The 20,550-nt window shown below is 43.3% G+C and overlaps 1 protein-coding gene and 1 pseudogene across 1 annotated transcript; both read left to right on the forward strand.

The window, feature by feature from the left end:
* The first annotated feature begins 5,811 nt into the window (after positions 1 to 5,811).
* Positions 5,812 to 6,424, forward strand: LOC147004144 (histone H3.3A-like; annotated as a pseudogene).
* Positions 6,425 to 14,085: 7,661 nt separating this feature from the next.
* LOC110293449 (PRAME family member 20-like) lies at positions 14,086 to 19,064 on the forward strand. Its single transcript, XM_085838358.1, has 3 exons — positions 14,086 to 14,378; positions 14,765 to 15,334; positions 18,494 to 19,064. Exons 1-3 carry the CDS (start codon positions 14,086 to 14,088, stop codon positions 19,062 to 19,064), a joined length of 1,434 nt encoding a protein of 477 aa, XP_085694484.1.
* Positions 19,065 to 20,550: the final 1,486 nt, after the last annotated feature.

Here is a 20,550-nt window from a genome sequence, read left to right on the forward strand (position 1 = left end):
TAGCCTTAGCTGCTAAACTGACTTGGGATGAAGAGATGGCCTCAGTGGATAACAAAAACAGGTTACCACCCTTTCAAAGGACCCAAGTGTGATTCCTAGTACTCACAATGTAGTTCACAGGCAACCATAACTCCAGTTACAGGGTGTGTGATGTTCTCTTCAGACTTTTACAGCCACTAAGCATGTATATGGTACACATACATACACATGCAAAACAGTCGCATATAAAATATAAATAATAATAATTAGGGAAAAAACCAGTCTGTAGTGGCTATTCCTGGTTGTCAACTTGACTATACCTGGAATGAACTACAATCCAGAATTGGAAGGCTCACCTGTGATCCTAATCTGGGGGCTGAGAGATACAAGTTTCTGACCTGGATCTTGGCATGGAGATCTTAAGGTTATGAATCCCAAGAGATTAAGACAGGGAGATCTCACTGAGCAGTGGTGGTGCACTCCTCTAGTCCCAGCACTCGGGAGGCAGAGGCAGGCGGATTTCTGAATCCAAGGCCAGCCTGGTCTACAGAGTGAGTTTCAGGACAGCTGGAGCTACACAGAAACCCTGTCTCGAAAAAAACAAAAAAATAAAAAATAAAAAAGACAATGAGATCTCTGAGTTCCAGGTAATCTGGGATTAAAGGTGTGATGGTACACACCTTTAATCTGAGCCATACCTTCTGCTGGAGACCTACATAAGGACATTGGAAGAAGGAAGATTTACTCTCGCTCTCTCTTCTTTGCCTACTTGCCTTGTTGTAGTGAACAACTGCTAGATCCTTGGACTTCTATTAACAGCTGATGATGATCATTGTTAGGAGTTGGACTCAGACTGTAAGTCATCAACAAATTCCCTTACTATATAAAGACTACCCATAAATTCTGTGACCCTAGAGAACCTTGACTACTACACACTCTGTGTCCAAAACACTACAAAAGAACGGAGAGAGGATAAGAAGAAGGGGGTATTAGGGAGAGGGAGGAGAGAGAGGAGAGGGGAAGGGAGAGAAGAGGGGAAGAGGGGGATAAAGGAGGACTAAGGATGTAGATCAGTTGAGAAAATGGTTGTGTGCATGCCTGTAGTCTCAATATACAGGAGGTGGAAGCAGGAGGAGCATCCTCTACAACACGGAGAAGTTGAGACCAGACTCACAATTTTAAAAATCAGGGAAGAGCCAGGTGATGATGGCGCAAGCCCTTAATCCCAGCACAGTCTTCATGAGTTCGAGGACAGCTGGTCTACATAGCAAGACTTGACAACAAACACTCCAAACTAAAACAAAGATAAAGAAAAGCAAAGTGAGATCCTCAAAAAAAAAAAAAAAAAAAAAAAAAAAAGAAAAAGAAAGAAAGAAAGAAAGAAAGAAAGAAAGAAACAAAACAAATAGGGGTTTTGCTGGCCCATGCCTATAATCTGAGCATTGACACTCAGGTGTGGTGGCCCAGCCCTAGGGAAGAAGGGGCAGAAGGATCTCTGTGAGTTGCAGATCAGCCTGGTCTATGAAACCAATTCCAGAACAGCCAGTGCTCTTTATAGAGACCTTGTCCCATGCCCACATCCCCCCACCCCCAGAAAAGGAGAGAGAGAGAGAGAGAGAGAGAGAGAATAGAGAGAGAGAGAGAGAGAGAGAGAGAGAGAGAGAGAGAGAGAATATTAGTTTCTAGCTTGTCAGACTCCTAAATCCAGAGATATTTAACATTTCAGGTATGTTGAGCACCTGCTGGTCCCTTGAAGTCCTGAAGGCAGAGCTCATTCGAAGGAATAACTCAGGCAAAGGGCTAGCAATCCAATCTACTCAGGTGGCAGCTACCCTCTTTTTACAATGACTTGGACCTTCCTCAGTAAAAAGCCTGGTGCCACAAGAGTAACCAGAAAGCATTTAAGGAACTGGTAGGATGGCTCAGCAGATAAAGGAATGAAGGTATTCCCAAGCCTAGTGACCTGATGATCTCTCTGGGCCCAGTTTGGTAGGGGAAAAAGAAAACAGAAATCTGCCTGCCTCTGCCTCCCTAGGGCTGAGATGCCAGACCTGGAGAAGATGCATATCTGAAAAGAGAGTTTGGAAAACAATAGTCCTATCTTTGCCCTAATCTTATTCAAAATTATCAGAAAAATTGGATAGATAAACAGTATTCTGAAACCTAGTTTACCTAAGCTGAGTTGCCTTAGACAGCAAGATGGCTTTTGATAAAGGTGCTTGATGCCCCATAGTAGGACCTGAGCTGGACTTCTAGAACCAATATGGTGGAAGGAGAGAGTCAGCTCCCACAAGTTGTCTCCTTGTCTACACATACAAATTAAATATGTAATAAAAACCAAGTTGACTGTCTTATGTTGGGCAAAAGTGTTCCAACTGGTCTTCATGGCCTCTAGATCTGCTCCTGTACCAACGCAAACACTGGTCAGGTGTTGTGGCTCAGGCCTTCAATCCCACCTCTTGAGAGACAGATGCATAGATCTTAATGAATTTCATGCTATCCTAATCCTCATAGTTCAGGCCAGCTGGGGGTGAAGCAAACAAATACCTAAATGGATTTCTCCTGAAGACCTAGGACTTGGATAGCTCCCTGTCTCCTCTGCCCTTGTTGGCTCTATGATGACTAGCTTTGACATTTTGGTACACTAAACGGGGCCAGATTTTTTTTTATTAGATATTTTCTTCAATTACATTTCAAATGCTATCCCCAAAGCCCCCTATACCCTCTCCCCGCCCTGCTCCCAAACCCACCCACTCCCACTTCCTGGCCCTGGCATTCCCCTGTACTGGGGCATATGATCTTCTCAAGGCCAAGGGCCTCTCCTCCCACTGAGAACCCAGATGTCCCTCAACAGAGGAATGGATACAGAAAATGTGGTACATTTACACAATAGAGTACTACTCAGCAATTAAAAACAATGAATTCATGAAATTCTTAGGCAAACGGATGGATCTGGAGGGTATCATCCTGAGTGAGGTAACCCAATCACAAAAGTACACACATGACATGCACTCACAGGGCCGGATTTTAACCAGCTTTATGACCTACCAGCAAACATGCCACTGTCTGTGACCTACAACCTAGAGCAAAGATTTCTTTATTTCTTTGGGACCAAGGATCCAATCCAGGGCTTTGAAATACAGAGTCTGTTCACCATCATACAGCTGTGTCCAAGCTACTTTTCTCAAGCCATACCATTTCTGCCATGCCCAGCTGGTATAAAATGTGCGCTATATACCAGAAAGCCTTCCCCTAGATGCAGGCGACATCATTCAGTAGACACTTCCCCAAGATGTTAAAACAAGACTCCATGAGACTTAGATTTTGTTTTGTTTTGGACGTGGATGTATGGTATCACTTTGTAGATCAGGCTGGTCTAGAACTCACAAAGATCTACTTGATCCTACTTCTCACTTAGGTACTGGGATTAAAGGCCTGCACCGTCACATCAGGCCTAAGACTTGGTTTTGTTTTACACTATTTAAACTTACATTTTTATTTCTGTTAAACCGAACAGGATACAGCCCACTATTAATTACAGTCACTCAGTAACAAGAAGTTACTTGAACAACAAGAAGTATGATCCCCATGTGTCTTAAGATAAATGAGCTGGTTGTGGTGGCTCAGGGTGGCAGGATGTGCTTGAAGATGAGGAAGGCAGGTGAAGGTAAGAGATGGCTCAGTACTGCTGTCAAACCTGAGTCCAATCCTAGAACCCACATGCTGAAAGGAGGAACCTGCCCCTCCCTGCAAGTTCCATGTGCACAGTAAGGCAGGCACAGTGTCCTCCCAGAGCCCCACCCCAATAAATAAATAGATAGGTATAAATAAATGAATGAACAAATGAATGTAATTTTTTTCAAAAGATGAATGAGAGGAATTTAAAATTAGACACAGCTCTCACACACATTTGGAGAACGATTCAGGAAGCTGGGTTTAGAAAACGCACGTATCCTTGACAGGATGGTTAACACTGGGAGGGAGCTACAGAAGAGGAGAATGGCCTCTGATATCTGATCCTGCTGGTTACAATTTCAGGCCATTTAATTCTGCTCTTGGAGGTCTTTAAGGCTAAGGCTATTGGAAATACGACAATAACAAATTCAGCATACTATTGACTCTATTCTTCATACACAGGAGCTCTGGTGTAGACACACACACACACACATACACACAGGCACATAGAATAAACAAATGTAATTAAAAACCAACAAAGAGGACCAATTGTGGTGTCACACCCTTTAATCCCAGCACTCATGAGGCACATGCAGGAGGACCACTGTATATTTGAGCACAGCCTGGTCTACATCCTGAGTTCCAGGACAGCCAAGGCTACAAAGAGAAAACCTGTCTCTCAAAAAAAAAAAAAAAAAAACAGAAAAAAAGAAAGAAAAAGCCAAACTAAACCAACCAACCAAACAAACAAACAAACAAACAAAAAACCAAAATAAATGAATAAAAGAGTTCAAACCTGGTTTATAGTAAGTCAGAGTCCAGGCTGGGCTGTATCAGATCCCACCTCAAAAACCAAAATCAAACATTGGAAAGGATCCTTAAAAAAGACATTGTGATACAAGCCTACAATGAAACAAGTTACTCATAGAGGTACCTGCTTTAGCCTCTGGAGTATTGGGGTTAAAGCTGTGAGCCCCCACAGCTGAACATTTTTGTTTATTCATTTAGTGTTTTTACGAACCTCTTCTGTGGTATAAATCTTTCAGTGGTGGCTGTGGGTTTTCTAACTAAAATCTAACATCAGCAGCGTGTGGTGGTACACATCTTTGATCCCAGCACTGAGGAGGCAGAGGCTGGCAGATCTCTGTGGGTTTGTGGCCATCCTTATATCATCACCAACATATACAAGAGACATGGGTCTCTGAGTTGAAGGTTTCTTTTTTTGAGCATAAACAGGTCACAGAGAGTCAGGATTGCTACCAGAACCTGCTGGGCCCAAGAAAACCCCATGGGATAATGACATTGGCCACACACCAACTAAAGTAAACAGCCTGACCATTCGGGCCCACTGTTAAACCTAGCAGAGGTCCCACTCCCCTGGCATTCCCAAGACTGATGGGATTTCATCTTTTGTTCTCAAGACATTAATAAAGGGCCGCCGCTCTCCAACGCCAGCGCAGCCTCTCCCTTGCGGAGCTCCAGCCGAAGGAGAAGGGGGATACCCAAGATATAAGATACAATTTGCTAAACGCATGAAACTCAAGAAGAATGAAGACCAAAGTGTGGACACTGTGCCCCTTAGAATTGGGAACAAAACACCCATGGAAGGAGTTACAGAGACAAAGTTTGGAGCTGTGACGAAAGGATGGACCATCTAGAGACTGCCATATCCAGGGATCTATCCCATAATCAGCTTCCAAATGCTGACACCATTGCATAAACTAGCAAGATTTTGCTGAAAGGACCCAGATATAGCTGTCTCTTGTGAGACTATGCCGGGGCCTAGCAAACACAGAAGTGGATGCTCACAGTCAGCTATTGGATGGATCACAGGGCTCCCAATGGAGGAGCTAGAGAAAGTACCCAAGGAGCTAAAGGGATCTGCAACCCTATAGGTGGAACAACATTATGAACTAACCAGTACCCCGGAGCTCTTGACTCTAGCTGCATATGTATCAAAAGATGGCCTAGTCGGTCATCACTGGAAAGAGAGGCCCATTGGACATGCAACAGGGGAATGCCAGGGCCAAAAAAAATGGGAATGGGTGGGTAGGGAAGTGGGGGGGGGTATGGGGGACTTTTGGGATAGCATTGGAAATGTAATTGAGGAAAATACGTAATAAAAAAATATTAAAAAAAAAAAAAAAAGGCGGTGTCCATACCATGGCTCGTACAAAGCAGACTGCCCGCAAATCCACCGGTGGTAAAGCACCCAGGAAACAACTGGCTACAAAAGCCGCTCGCAAGAGTGCGCCCTCTACTGGAGGGATGAAGAAACCTCATCGTTACAGGCACTCCGTGAAATCAGATGCTATCAGAAGTCCACTGAACTTCTGATCAGCAAGCTCCCCTTTCAACCTCTGGTGCGAGAAATTGCTCAGGACTTCAAAACAGATCTGCGCTTCCAGAGTGCAGCTATTGGTGCTTTGCAGGAGGCAAGTGAGGCCTATCTGGTTGGCCTTTTTGAAGATACCAATCTGTGTGCTATCCATGCCAAACGTGTAACAATTATGCCAAAAGATATCCGGCTAGCACGCCGCATACACGGAGAATGTGCTTAAGAGTCCACTATGAGGGGAAACATTTCATTCTCAAAACAAATTTTTTTCCTCTTCTTCCTGTTATCAGTAGTTCTGAATGTTAGATATTTTTTCCATGGGGTCAAAGGTACCTAAGTATATGATTGCGAGTGGAAACATAGGGGACAGAATCAGGTATTGGCGTTTCTCCACGTTCATTTGTGCGTGAATTTTTAATATAAATGCAAGATGGAAAGCATTAATGCAAGTAAAATGTTTCAGTGAACACATTTCAACAGTTCAACTTTATAACAATTATAAATAAACCTGTTAAAATTTTCTGGACAATGCCAGCATTTGGATTTTTAAAAAATAAGTAAATTTCTTATTGACGGGAACTAAATGGTGTTTGTAGCATTTTTATCACACAGTAGATTCCATCCATTCACTATACTTTTCTAACTGAGTTGTCCTACATACAAGTACATGTTTTTAATGTTGTCAGTCTTCTGTGCTGTTCCTGTAAGTTTGCTATTAAAATACATTAAACTAAAAAAAAAAAAAAAGACAATAAAGCTCAACTCACATGTCAGGCAGGACACTCTAGATAGCTATGTGATGGTCTATTATCACAGACATGTTTAGATTTGGGGGTAAATTACACCATAGATCATTTTAAAGTTCAATAGTCTTCTGGAAGCCCCAGAACTACTGTTAAAAAGAAGGTTTAAGATGGGAAGGGACCAGGGCCGGAGAGATGGCCGGATCAGTGGTTAAGAGAGCTTGCTGGTCTCTGAAGAGCCAGAGTTTGGATCTTGCCACTCACATTAGGTGATGATTCTGGTAACAGTAGTTCCAGATAATCCAACGTCTTCTTATGGCCTCTATAGGTAGTACCCTGCAGACTTGTGCACACACACACACACACATACACACATGCACGTACACACATACACACATGCTTGCACATGCACATACATAAAAGCAAAATAACCCCTTTTATTTGGAGACCAGAATATGAAGGTCTCTGAAAGGATGAACATTGTCTACTGAGAGTGCTTCCTTGAGCTTTAAGCACTCCTCCTGCCCCTTCCAGACTGCCTCGTGCTGGGTATAGGAACAAACAGAGATAGTCTTTTATTTTATTTAATATGTAACTTCCTGTCTTAGCTTTTAAACTCTTCTAATTATCCCTCTCTTAAATGGAAAGGTTTTTGTTTCATCATTGTTCTGGGTCTACTTGTTTTTATTAAGTGATTTAAACCTTTTGACATTTTTGACCAACTTTCCCAAGATTAACTTTTTCATCTAATCCTTTTGACCTTGAGCCGAGAGTCTCAGAACTTTTCAAGAGAATTATAAGAGTGACATTAAGCTAATTAGCCTTATTACATATGATGGAAATAATGTTAAAAGCTAGCTGTAGTGGCACACATCTACAGTCCTAACAGTTCTGAGGCATAGGCAAGAGGATAAGAAGTTTATATTCACCCCAGTTACTCAGAGAGTCCTAGGACAGTCTGGGCTACCTGAGACAATGACACTCATTGCCTGGTCAGAGTATGTGCCCAGCATGCCTGACACCTGGTTTTATCCTCAAGACTAAACAGCAGCTCTTAGCACCTAATCCCAGCATTTAGGGCACTGTTTCTTAACCTGTGGAGGGCGACTCCTTTGTGATACCATGTCAGATATACTGCACATCAGTTATTTACATTACAGTTCATAACAGTAGCAAAACTACAGTTATAAAGTAACAACAAAATAGTTTTATATTTGAAGGTCTCCATTATATGTGGAACTGTCTAAAAAGGCTGCAGCATTAGGATTGAGAAGGTGAAAGTGGACGTGGGGGCATAGATAGATCAGGAATTCAAGATCATCTTGGTCAGCTAGCAAGTTTGAAGGTGGACTGGACTACAGGATATGATGCCTTTGTATGGGTGGGTGAGTGGGGTCATGAAAAGAATATCATGAATGGGTAGGGGAATCTTGTCAATTTCTGCTCTTGGAACAGGTGAGATAACATTTCATTTGTTTTTGTTGATATGATTAAGTATAGAAACGGATTTCTTTTGTTTGTGGTTTTGTTTTGTTTTGCTCTGTTTTTCAAGGAGTCTCTTTCTGTAGCCCTGGCTGTCCTAGAACAGGCTCTTGTAGATTTGGCTGGCCTGGAACTCACAGAGGTCCAATTGCCCTGCCTCTGGAATGCTGGGATTAAAGGCCTACACCTGACAACTAGAGTGAAATCTCAGGAACCCATGTAACAGCGGAAGGTTCAAGATGCGCTTTGATGTCTATTCTCATGCAGTGACAAGCTTACCATTCCTACCTGACAATCAGACATCACACACAGCACATGGAATGTATAGTTTAGATGGTTGTGTTTTGAGACAGTCCTGTAGGCAGGCTTGGAACTTTCTAGATAAACAAGGCTGGCTTTGAACTTACAGAGCAACCTGCCTCTGGGTTGCTGGAATTGGGATGCCTATGCCACTACACCACACTGGACAATTAAAAAACAATGAAAGAAAGTTAGAAACTGCAATAGCTAAATCAGATGTTAAAGATAACTATTCTATGTGCACTTTCAGGCTTAGAAACTATAGTACTACCTTTTGGGATAAAAGAAAAATAGCAACAGTTGTTCTGTTCAAGGTGCAAGCCAAAATGTTAGCAAAGCTGAATGGTGAGGCTGGAAGACAAGCAAGCACTTTACAGACCCACCAACAGACATTCTCCACCCAGTAGCAGCTGCTGATATCCAACAGCAAATGCAAGTCTGCATATAACAAAGTCCTGTCTGAAACAAATCAAAATGCCATACAGGTGACACTGGCTACAAGGTGGGTTTCAGTGGAGGGAAGATATAAAGACATGACTCTATTCATAGACCTGTTTCTGTGGAATATTTTTAACCTTTTGATGTCAAAAGTAGTAGTAAAAGGTTTAGGGTATTGTTGTTGTTATTTAGATTGTGTGTGTGTGTGTTTTGCCTGTGTGCATGTTTGTGTGTGTGCACTGTGTGTGTGTGTGTGTGTATGCAGAAGAGTCAGTTCCCTTGGAACCAGAGTTATGGAAGGTTGTAAGCAGCCATGTGAGTGGTGGGAACTGAACCTGGATCCTCTAGGAAGAGCAGCAAGTGCTCTTAACCACTCAGGCTTTTCTCAGCGTCTATTTCTATTTAAGGGAATTTTGTTTATTTGTTTGGTTTTGGTGGTGGTTTTTTTCTTTTACCACGTGAGTCCAACTACGGTTAATCAGGCTTGACATAAAGTGTCTTTACCTGCTGAGCCATTTTCTTGGCTCTTGTGTTAGAGACAGGGTCTCATGTAACCCAGGCTGCCTTCTCACTATGTAGCTCAGACTGTCCTCAAACTTCTACTCCTCTAGCTTTTACATCCCAAGTGTTGGGACTACAGGCCAGTGCCTTCAAGTCTGGTGTTGTCTGGTATTGGTTTGGTTTGGTTTGGTTTCATTTTGTTTTCAGTCTAGATAAACAGACTAAATCCTTTGCTATGTCTGTTCCCTAGGGCCTAAGGTGGTGCTCATTAGCTGGGAAGTCTCAGTGTTTGTGGCATGAATTTCCACAAGTTTTGAAATCACTTGATTTTTAAAATTGAATACCACTGTTTCCCTTTTAATTACTTTATACAAGGAAAACAGGATCGCTGGGTGGAGATTCCAATGTCTAACCAGCTAGTAGCAGGTTGCATTCGGGAGTTGCAGCTGTGAGGGGAGGCCTGAGTAGTAAAGTAGTTAAAGCCTCAGCAGTGCCAGTGAAGACACTGTCTAGGAACTTGGAGTCACTTGCGGGCTGGCTTAGATAGAAAGCTCTCTGTCCCATCTGGTAAGTCACTGACCTCCATTGAGACCCTTCTGCTCCCTTCTCCCCAGATGAGGCTCTTGGTGGTGCCACCCAGAGTCCTGCTCCACTGAGGTTGAAGGGTCAGGTCACTTCTTGAGCCCAGGAATTCTAGGCTAGCCTGAGCACTATAACTAGGCTGGAAGTGGTGCTGGAGGATCTCAGCACCGTCTACAGCCAATTTCTGGTAGCGAAGTGTGTATGTACTTGATATGTTATAATCTTGATTCAGACTCTTAGGTGAACCGAATGTTTTCCTGATTTTTGTGGCAAACTTGTTATATTTCTCAGGCTGGCCTGAAACTCACAATGGGTGATTTCCTGCACTCTGTATCACATGAATGCCCGTAGCCTCTGAAGCCAGAAGAGTCTTAGAAGTGGAGCTGTGAGCCATCAAGTGCCTGCTGAGAATTCAATTCCAGCTCTCAGAGCAGCCAGCTTACTTAGGCACTGAGTTATTCCCCCATTCCCCAACCCCTGTTTTTTTGAGACATGGTCTCATTATGTAACCCTGGCCTGGCCTTAAATTCAAAGGTATCAGCCTGCCTCTGCCTTTCAAGCACTGCTGTGGTTAGAGCATTTACAAACATGCTCAGCTTTGCCTAATCATTTTAATTTCTGCTTTTCGCTTATTTTACATTACATTTTTTGCTTGTTTGTTAAGAGCTTGTTTGTCTCTGCATAGTCCTGGTTGTCCTAGAACTCAATAGGAAGACCAGGCTAGCATCAATGAGTTTATCATGCTATTGCCTCTGGAATGCTGAGATTAAAGACATGCACCCCCATACCTGGCTATTTTACATAACATTTAAAGCAAGACTTTGGTGGCACAGATTTGTAAACTTGGAAAACCAAGGCAGGAAGAATATGGGTTAGAGACCAGCATAAAGTACACAGGGAGCCCCTATTTGAAAGAAAAAAAAAAGTGGGAATATGCTGTGGAGTGCTCTCCTGGGATATGTGTGGAATGCTCCCTCCCAAGAGCCATTGACCTCTTCATCAGAGTAGATGTGGTTACTTGATCATGTGTATTGACCTTCCGTTATGGGAGGGACATTAGACCCTCACCTGAGGTGTTGTCCCCATGCCAGCTGTATGCAGTTCTGTCCTAACTGCTCCAGGTCTCAGGAGGCTGAGCATATTGGAGGGGAAGGTTAGCTGAAGGAAGGATTCCATCTTTGCAGCTATGGGAATGTCATGTTGGAGTGTTGGGTGGGACTGTGTGTGGTGACTATTTGAGGGTCACTTAGGCTCCTGTATGTAACCTTACCCATGAACCTGTCTAAAAATCTGATAATATCATTGGCTGGTCAAGTTGAACTTGGGTGGGAAGCTCCCATATTACTATTGGTGGTCTAGTTGGGGTGACAACTTATTAGTTCACATCTACCCAGGGATTGTTCATAGAACTGGGTTGACTTTTGCCTTGTTCACATTACAAAATTGCTCCATCACTGAGCCACATTCTCAGCCTACTTTGCTTATTTATTTCATAATATTCATGCACTGCTCACAGATGCCAGAAGAGGGCCCTGCATCTATTGGAACTGGGGTTACAAATGACTGAGCTATCTATGAAAGTGTTGGGCATCAACTTCGGGTCCTCTGTAGCAGCAAACATGCTTCATCCTAGTCTTAGGACTAGTGTGACAAAGTTGGGCAGCGTTTGGTTCTTGTTTGGTAGATACCTGGTGATGAAATGACATCTCCTAATTAATTATACTTATTTTGAAGAAAGAAACACTAGAAAGGAAGGGGGTAATGACTTTGCAAGTTTGTAGAACAAAGCTGTTTAGGGTTGGGGAGCTATAGATATAGAGTTGAAAGTTCAACGAGGACAGAAACCAGGTCACTGAGAGACTTATAACCTGGAACTCTGTTTTCTGAGATTGGGGTGGGGTGGGGGTGTCTCACTCTGTAGCCCCACATGGGAATCACTATGGAGCCTGGGTTAGTCTCAAACTCAGGAACATCCTCCTGCCTCGGCCTCATGATGATACATGTAAGCAGCAGACGTGAAAATGTACACTTTTCATTAAAACCTACAGAAAACTTCCAATGTGATATTGAACCCTTGATACCAGCCCTTAGGTGGCAGAGGTGGGAGCATCTCTGAGTCTGAGGCCAGCCTGGTCTACATAAAGAATTCCAGGCCAGAACTACATTAAGAGAGACTGTCTAAAAAATAAAATAAAATAAAAATTTACAAAAAATCTGAGGCAAACAATTTTTAAAAATAATTATTTATTTTATATATGTGAGTGTACTGTTGCTCTCCTCAGACACACCAGAAGAGGGTATCAGAACCCATTACAGATGGTTGTGAGCCACAATGTGGTTACTGGGAATTGAACTCAGGACATCTGGAAGAACAGTCAGTGCTCTTAACTGCTGAGCTATCTCTCCAGGCCATGAGACAAACATTATTAAAGTTCTCTCTATTTGGAGCTGAGAATGCAGTACTGCACATATTATATGATCCTAAATTTTAAACTTCATATTTTACTGAATTGGATTGTTGTTGTTATTACTGAGATGGGGGTCTCTCTGTTGAGTTCAAGGCCAGCCTGTACTACAAAGAGAAATCCTGTGTGTGTGTGTGTGGGGGGTGAGAATGGGGGCTTTCTGGCTGGAAACCAGGCATGTTGCTCCAAACCTTTAATCTTTGCACTGGTTAGGCAAGCATATCTGAGTTCAAGGCTAGCCTGGTCTATCTACATGTCTACAGAGTGAGTTTTCATTCTGACTACATAGTAATAAGACTCAGCCTAATAAAGTACATGCATACATACATACAAACATACATAAGACTGGGAAACATATATAACATTATCTATAGATATGCACACAGGTAAAATGCCCATACACATAAAAATAAGTGTTTAAAACACCTTAATTTAGATGGGTGTGGGGACAAATGCATTTAATCCCAGCACTCGAGAGAAAGAGACAGGTGGATCTTTGACTTTGAGTCCAGCCTTCAGAGTGAGTTCCAGGACAGCCAGGATTACACAAAGAAACAAAAACAAGACAAAACAAGCCCACCTTAATTAAAACAAATAAACCTCTTGGTACTTGTGTCTTATAGTTCTGTGTTCTGGGTTTGAGAATACTGCTCTGTTGGCATCTGCTTCTACATTATTGCCAACTAACCACTAGATATCTGCGCAAGGCACCAAAAGTCTTCATGCTCAGTATGCCTGAAACTGGGTGTGGATTTAAATATTTTGATACTACTTAGCACAAATGAAGAAGCCTTTTGTTTCTGCAAGAAACATTAGAGCCTCCATATCAGATAAATTCGAAAAAATATTTAATTTGTATACACTGTTTGGAGAGACATCAAGTTAGGGCAAAGTTAGGATATCTTATTGAAGTTTCATGTAGCCCAGGCTGATGTCCATTTTGCAAAGTAGTTGAAGCTGGGCTTGATCCCTTGATTCTCCTATCTTTCTTTTGAGACAGGGTTTCTCTGTAGTTCTAGTGGTCAGGGAATTGAGAGACAGTTAGTTTACCTTCATATATCCCTGTGCACCACGTGTGTGTCTGAGAAGGTGCATCAGATTTCCTGGAACTGGAGTTACAGTTGTTACCTAATATGTGAAGGCTGAGAATCAAATCCAAGTCTTCTACAAGCACAACAAGCACTCTTAATTGCTGAACCATCACGCTAGTTCTAGACCTCTTGTCTTTCAAGTGCTGGCAATACAGGTCTGTGCCACTACTTCCAGCAATACAGGGTTTTGAGTAGTGAGAAAAACTACCCCAGGGGGTTTAAGTCAGCTTCCAAGATCCTCAGGACTCCCTTCCTACTGGGAATGGGTGATAATGAAGTAGGCTGTGGCCAGTGCTGCTTGGGAGAAGATAGCTACTGCAACCAACAGTGAGCACTGTGACTTTGTGCTCAGTGGAACCTAGAGTGGAATGAGCAGGGACTGTGGCCCTGTGAATGGGTGAGAAGGCTTGTCTAAGCATTAACATAGAAATAGATGTTCCTTTTTTTTTTTTCATGCTCTCCAGGATCTTTATCCCTGAAGAATCATCAAGATGAACAGCAAGCCCTTACTCACACTCCAAGAGCTGGCAGCACAGAACCTTCTGAGGAATGAGGCTTTGGCTATCAGTGCTTTGCAGTACTTACCTGAACTATTCTTACCACAACTGTTGAAGCAAGCCTACGATGGTAACCATCTTAAGGTCCTGAGAGCAATAGTATCTTCCTGGCCTTTCCCTCGCCTCCCTCTTGGAGCTCTGAAGAAGAGAACACCCTACTTGGAGACTCAATTACAAGTTGTCTTAGAGGAGGTTGATAAGCTGCTTATCCAGGAGGTTCACCCCAGGCAAGGAAGACTTAGGTGCACTCAGAGGGGGGTAGCCCAGAGAATCTAGAGCAGAGATGAAGGGGAGTCAGGTGTGGAAGGGTACAAGGATGTGGTGGAGAATTCTTATGCCAGCAGCTTGGAGAACCACAAAGGTTTTGGCCATTGCTGTGCCATATTGGAAAGGGCTGTGGAGTATGCAGGACTTATGTTGAATACAGCAGTAGCTGAAGGACTGCCCCTGCTTTCCATGGGTATTAGAAGTGGGACAGAGACATAGAGAAGAAGACCATGGAAAAGAGTGAGACACAGAATGGAAGGCCAGCTTCAGTCCTATAATAAAGACACACTTTAGATATTGTCCCCTTGCCTAGCTACTGAGACTTGTTTTTCTGTTTTACCCACAGGGAGTACAAACTAGAAGTGCTGGATATACGGTCTGTGGGACAAAACTATTTGAATGTGTGGCCTGGGACCATGGATGACTGGTTACCCAAGACCACTCAAACAGATCCTTGCTGTTCTAAGACAGTAATGACACAGCCCTTGAAAGTAGTAGTGGACTTGCATCTCAACAATAGAGGCCAGAGTAGGCTGCTCTCCTACCTCCTTCAGTGGAGTGATAGGAGGAAAGGGTTGTTACAGCTGTACTGTAATGAGCTTCAGATCTGGTCACCATCCCAACAAAACTACAGGAAGCTCTCACAAAAGGTGAACCTGGACTATGTAGAAACACTGGGCCTGCATTCCTCCTGCAGTCCATCCTTCTTGCTTAACTTTGCTCCTTACTTGCGCCAAATGAGGAACTTGCGTAAACTTGCTCTCTCCAACATCCGTGAAGAACGCATTATCTCTCCGGAGAAGAGGAGGTGTATCATCACCAGGTTCACCTTGCAGATCCTTAAGCTGGAGAGCCTCCAGAAGCTGCATCTAGATGCTGTCTGCTTCCTTGAGGGACACCTGGACCAGATACTTGGGTAAAGACATGCTCTGCAGAGCAAAGCAAAGCAAGACAAAGCCTTGTTCCTTTACATTAGTGGGTCTTTGGGTCCTTGCTGCCACTGTAGGTTGGCAGTGCCAAGTCATTAGCATATCAGGGTGTCATTTTCATCTCTGCTCTGGCCTGGAGAGAAGTCTCACATAATCACTAATGGAAAGATGCAGCCCTAGCCTGGGGTTGGTGGTCTTCAAAGAGGTGCATGCTAAGAAGCCCTTAGAATTCAATGAGAAGCCGGGCATGGTGGCGCACGCCTTTAATAGTCCCAGCACTGAGGAGGCAGAGGCAGGTGGATTTCTGAGTTTGAGGCCAGCCTGGTCTACAGAGTGAGTTCCAGGACAGCCGGGGCTATACAGAGAAACCCTGTCTCAAAAACCAAAAAAAAAAAAAAAAAAAAAAAAAGAAGTCAATGAGATCTAGTGAGTGGCTTCTGCTGTCTTCCTTAGCTAGGGTGTTTCAACTAAGAGGGAAAGAGACAAGTGAAAAGGACATTGTTACAACTAACTGTGTTAGGTCCCTAGCTGTGCTCTATTCAGCAGGCATGTGATTGGACACATCAGCTTGCCTACAATTTCTCATATAGGAAATACTGGAATTTTTCTTTAAATGTAATGGTGTTTTTTTTTTAATGTTATCCTATAGAAATAAATGAAAAATTCCAAAAGTTTTTAACAGGCACTTCCCTTGGAGCCAAGCTGAAGTATGAATCATTTTGCCTCTCTTGATTCTGACTGGTCTACATATTTTCATTTTCTCATAACTAGATTTATATGATGAAATTATTCAATCAAAACCTGTATCTGAATAGTGCAGGCTTATTCATGATGGTCATATTTGAAGTCTTTGAGCACAAATTAAAGTTTGCCCTTTTTGAAGGAATAGGAAAAATTTGCTATACAGATGTTTTGATATTTTATGTGTATGTGTGTGAGTCTGAGTATAGGTTTGTATATCACTTGCCTATGGAGATCAGAAGAAGGCATCATCGATTTGATCCCCAGGTACGGTTTCAGGTGAGCCACCATGTGGGTAGTGGGAATTGAATCCACATTCTTTCCAAGAATGGCAAATGTTCTTACCTACTAGCACCTAACTTTGTTTTATATTGGTTTTGTTTGTTTGTTTGTTGTTTGAAATAGGGTTTCTCTAGCCCTAGTTGTCCTACAGACCAGGCTGCTGTCAATTTCAGCAGAGATGCACTTACCTTTGTCCCCACTCCCTGTACTGGGATTAAAAGCAGGTGCGACCTTCATCACTATATTCTAAGCCATTTGTTTCAGGGAAGTGGGGAGGGAAGCCTATAGGTCTTGCGGAGGCCAGAGGACAACTTGCAAGAGTCAGTTCTCTTCCTACTACCATGTAGATCCCAGGGATGAATCATAGACTGTCAGCCCCTTTGGGGAGAGGTACCTTTATCTGCTAAGCAGTCTCACCTTAGAATGAGCTGGGTTTGTTGTTGTTTGTTTGGTGTTGCGGCCTGCCCGCAGTCCACAACACGAACGGTTCAACTGAGAATGGCAGTTCGAGCTGAAAAGAGAGGAATCTAGACGGGGCGGAAGAAAGAATGGAGCTAAGACAAGATCCTGATCAAAGCTCAATTTTACTATTTCCAGACACTCAGTTATAAAGGAAGGGGGACGGAACCCAATATCCCGCCAAGTAACTCAGGGTCCAGTAGCAGGACGAACACGTGTGTGCCTCCAGGCAGCAAAGGCAGGTTCCAGCAGTAGGCTTGTCAGGACGAATGAGCAGGAAGCTCCACCCTTGAGCAAGCAGGTTCCAGGCTGGGGGAAGGGAGGACACAGTTTAGTTTTTGTTCTGTTTATTTTATTATTATTTTCTTTTGGTGTGTGTGTGTGTGTAACAAGGTTTCTTCACGTAGCCCTGAATGTCCTGGAAGTCATTCTGTGGACCTCTGTAGATGTTCTGGCCTCTAACTAGGAGCTCTGCTTGCCTCTGCCTCCTGAGTATTGTGATCAAATGTGTGCGGCTATGCCAGTGCCTGGCAAATACAGAAGTGGATGCTCACAGTCATCTATTGGATGGAACACAGGGCCCCCAATGGAGGATCTAGAGAAAGTTCCCAAGGAGCTGAAGGGGTCTGCAACCCTATAGGTGGAAAACAATATGAACTAATCAATACCCCCAGAGGTCGTGTCTCTAGCTGCATATGTAGCAGAAGATGGCCTAATAGGCCATCATTGGGAAAAGAGGCCTCTTGGTCTTGCAAACTTTATATGCCCCAGTTCAGGGGAATGCCAGGGCCAAGAAGTGGGAGTGGGTAGGTAGGGGAGCAGGGCAGGGGGAGGGTATAGGGAACTTTCGGGATAGCATTTGAAATGTAAATAAAGAAAATATCTAATAAAAAATAAAAATTAAAAAAACAAAACAAAAATAAAAAGGTGTGCATCACCACCACCCAGCAGGAATGGGCTCTTTTAAAAATGACTTCTTACTATGTGGCCCAGAATGGCCTTGGCGACCTTACCACCTTGTTTCTTTTGTCTCGGCTTCCTGGTGTCAACATTACAGTTGTGAGTTGCAATACTCAGCTTTTTTTTTTTTTTTTCCTTTTCAAGATAGGGTCTCACTTTGTTGCTCTGGCTATCTTGAAACTTACTGTGTAGACTAGGCTGGCCTCAAACTCACCGATATCCACTTGTCTCTATATTCCAAGTGCTGGGATCAACGATGTGCACTGCTATGACCAGTTACCTTACCCAGTTTTGATGACTTTTAGCCTGGCTAGGGGATGGGTAGTTGGGAATGTGAAGTGGTGAGGTTAGGGAGTTGCAAAGGCATGAAACACCGGACAAAGACAGGTTGTTCTGAGGGTGTAGTTGTTCAGTGGGTGCTGCAAGGCTTGTGCCAGATCTTTGTTGGGTTAGTCCTTTCTGTGTGTGCCCTGCTCCTCTTACCATCACTTGGGTATTGCTTGAGAGTTAGGGAAGTATGTGCAGTTAAGGATGGTGGCAGACGTTAGTACAGATTTTAGTATGTAGACTCTCATGTAGCATCATGGCTACTGATCTGTCACACAGTTATAATTTTGGCCCACATGGTCCTCCTGTATCATTCCTGGTCATCCTCCTGTACTAGCCATCAACTCCAAGAACTGTCTGCTTCTTTTCCTCATTAGGTCCGTGAAGACCTCCTTGAATGAACTGGCAGTGACTCACTGTAATCTCTCAGTATCAGAATGGAGCCATCTTTCTGAGTTCCCATGTGTCAGTCAGTTGCAACAACTGAATTTGGAAAATGTCAGATTGACTGGTTTAAGTCCTGAACCTCTCCAAGTTCTGTTAGTAAAAGCTGGAACCACCCTGGTGGCCTTGGACTTGGAGGACTGTCACCTTGAAGATGGCCAGCTCTATGCCATCCTACCTGCCCTGAGCAAGTGCTTCAAGCTCACCAAGTTCAGCTTCTACGGGAACCAAATCTCTATGCTTGCCATGAAGGACCTACTACACCACACTGCCAGCTTGATAAATCTAAGGCTGGAGCTATACCCTGTTCCTCAGGACAGTTATGACTACCATGGTACTCCCCTCATGCAAAGGATGCAACAACATTGTGATGAGCTTATGAATCTACTGAAAACCATTAGGAATCCAGGCAGAGTCTTCTTTGGTACTGACCGCTGTGATCAGTGCTGCAATAGATATATCTATAACAAAACCATTATGTGTAATTGTCGGAGATCTTACTAGCTGTATGCAAATATCAAAAACCTTGGTGGACACTGGAAGATGAAAGGCAAGGTACAGGTGTCTAGTAAGGAGACATACAACGTTCAGTTTTAGATTGCTGACATGTTGACAAGAATATTGGTTTATATTTATAAAGTTAAGAATGTTCTGTGAACAGCCACTTGAAATAAAATAAGCTGAAGTTGCTCTCATATTCTCACCCTCTTTTTTGGAGGGGTGGGGTGGGGGACTCTGTTACATCTCAACTGTGTGGCTGGTTGTGGCAGATACATGAACCTAAAGATTGCAGTAAACTCTGGTCTGATGGGTGTGTATTGAAGATGCAATCCAAGATACTCAGGACATGAGGGACAATTGGCACATTGAAGGAAATAAAAGGAAAAGGTACTGGGGCTTTTAAAACAATTTTACAAATTTTCTAAAGATTTATTTTGGAGTGTCAGTGTCTTGCCTGCATGTTTGTTTGTAATGCCATGCATATCCCTTGTCCTTGTGAGGCTGGAAGAGGGGATCAGATTCCATGGAATTGGAGTACATGGAGTTATGTGCTCTCCTGTGGGTGCTGGGTACCCTATCTAACTCCTCTGCCAAAGCAGCAAGTGCTCTTAACCACTGAGTCATTTCTCTAGTCCCATTAAAAAAAAAAAGATTCATTTTGTATGTGGGACGTGTATGTGTGAGCTTGCAGGTAGAGCTCTGATTTCTAGACAAGCAAGGGCTACAGAATGAGATTCATATATAAAATCTGTGTATGTGACAATAATGCAGGTGCTAAAAGAGGCCAGAAAGCGTGTGTGGGGTGGTGGTGGTTGGGAGAATGGTCGGTAGGATGGGGCATGCCTATGCATATGAGTATCAATGCCCTTGAAGCCCAGAAGATGGTAATGTACTTTGAAAGTAGTGCTGGACTTAACAAGCAGTTTTGAGACACCCATAGGAACACTGGGAGCCAAACGCTGGTCCTCTACAAGAGCAACAAGTGCATGAACTGCTGAGCCACCTGTGCTGTCACTCCCCTTTTTCCTTTAGTTTTTAATCTCCAGGAAGGAGCCTTTATTCCCTTTTTTATGTGTGTGGGTGTTTGGTGCCCAACATGAGTGTGGAGATCAGGGAAAACCTTGCATGAGGAGGTTCTTTTCCTACCTTGTGTGTCACGGGATTGAAACAAGTCATTAGTCTAGACAGCAAGTATGTTTTCCTGCTGTGCCATCTCCTGACCCACAAATTCTTTAAAAATAATGCTTGTATTTTAAAAATTTGTCCTTTGCGATTCCCATGCATGGAAGGTAACATTCTTTGACCATCATCACTACCACCCACTTCCTCCCAACATTTTCGACCCCTTCCCCAACACATTTCCCATCTTCCCAACTTCACTCCCTTAAAAAAAAAAAAATACACAGCCCTGGGAAGACAGAGAGTTCAGAGGTTAAGAACACTTGCTGTACTTGTGAACTACTCAGGTTCTGTTACCAATATGAACCTG

The sequence above is a fragment of the Mus caroli genome, unplaced genomic scaffold (assembly GCF_978045245.1).
Source record: "Mus caroli unplaced genomic scaffold, Mus_caroli_1 scaffold_6, whole genome shotgun sequence".
NCBI lineage: Eukaryota > Metazoa > Chordata > Mammalia > Rodentia > Muridae > Mus > Mus caroli.

Coding starts and splice junctions, on each gene's coding strand:
- LOC110293449 (XM_085838358.1), top strand. CDS start 14,086: ATGAACAGCAAGCCCTTACTCACACTCCAAGAGCTGGCAGCACAGAAC. Junction 14,379..14,764: donor ATCCAGGAGGTTCACCCCAG/GCAAGGAAGACT, acceptor TTTTACCCACAG/GGAGTACAAACTAGAAGTGC. Junction 15,335..18,493: donor CACCTGGACCAGATACTTGG/GTAAAGACATGC, acceptor TTTCCTCATTAG/GTCCGTGAAGACCTCCTTGA.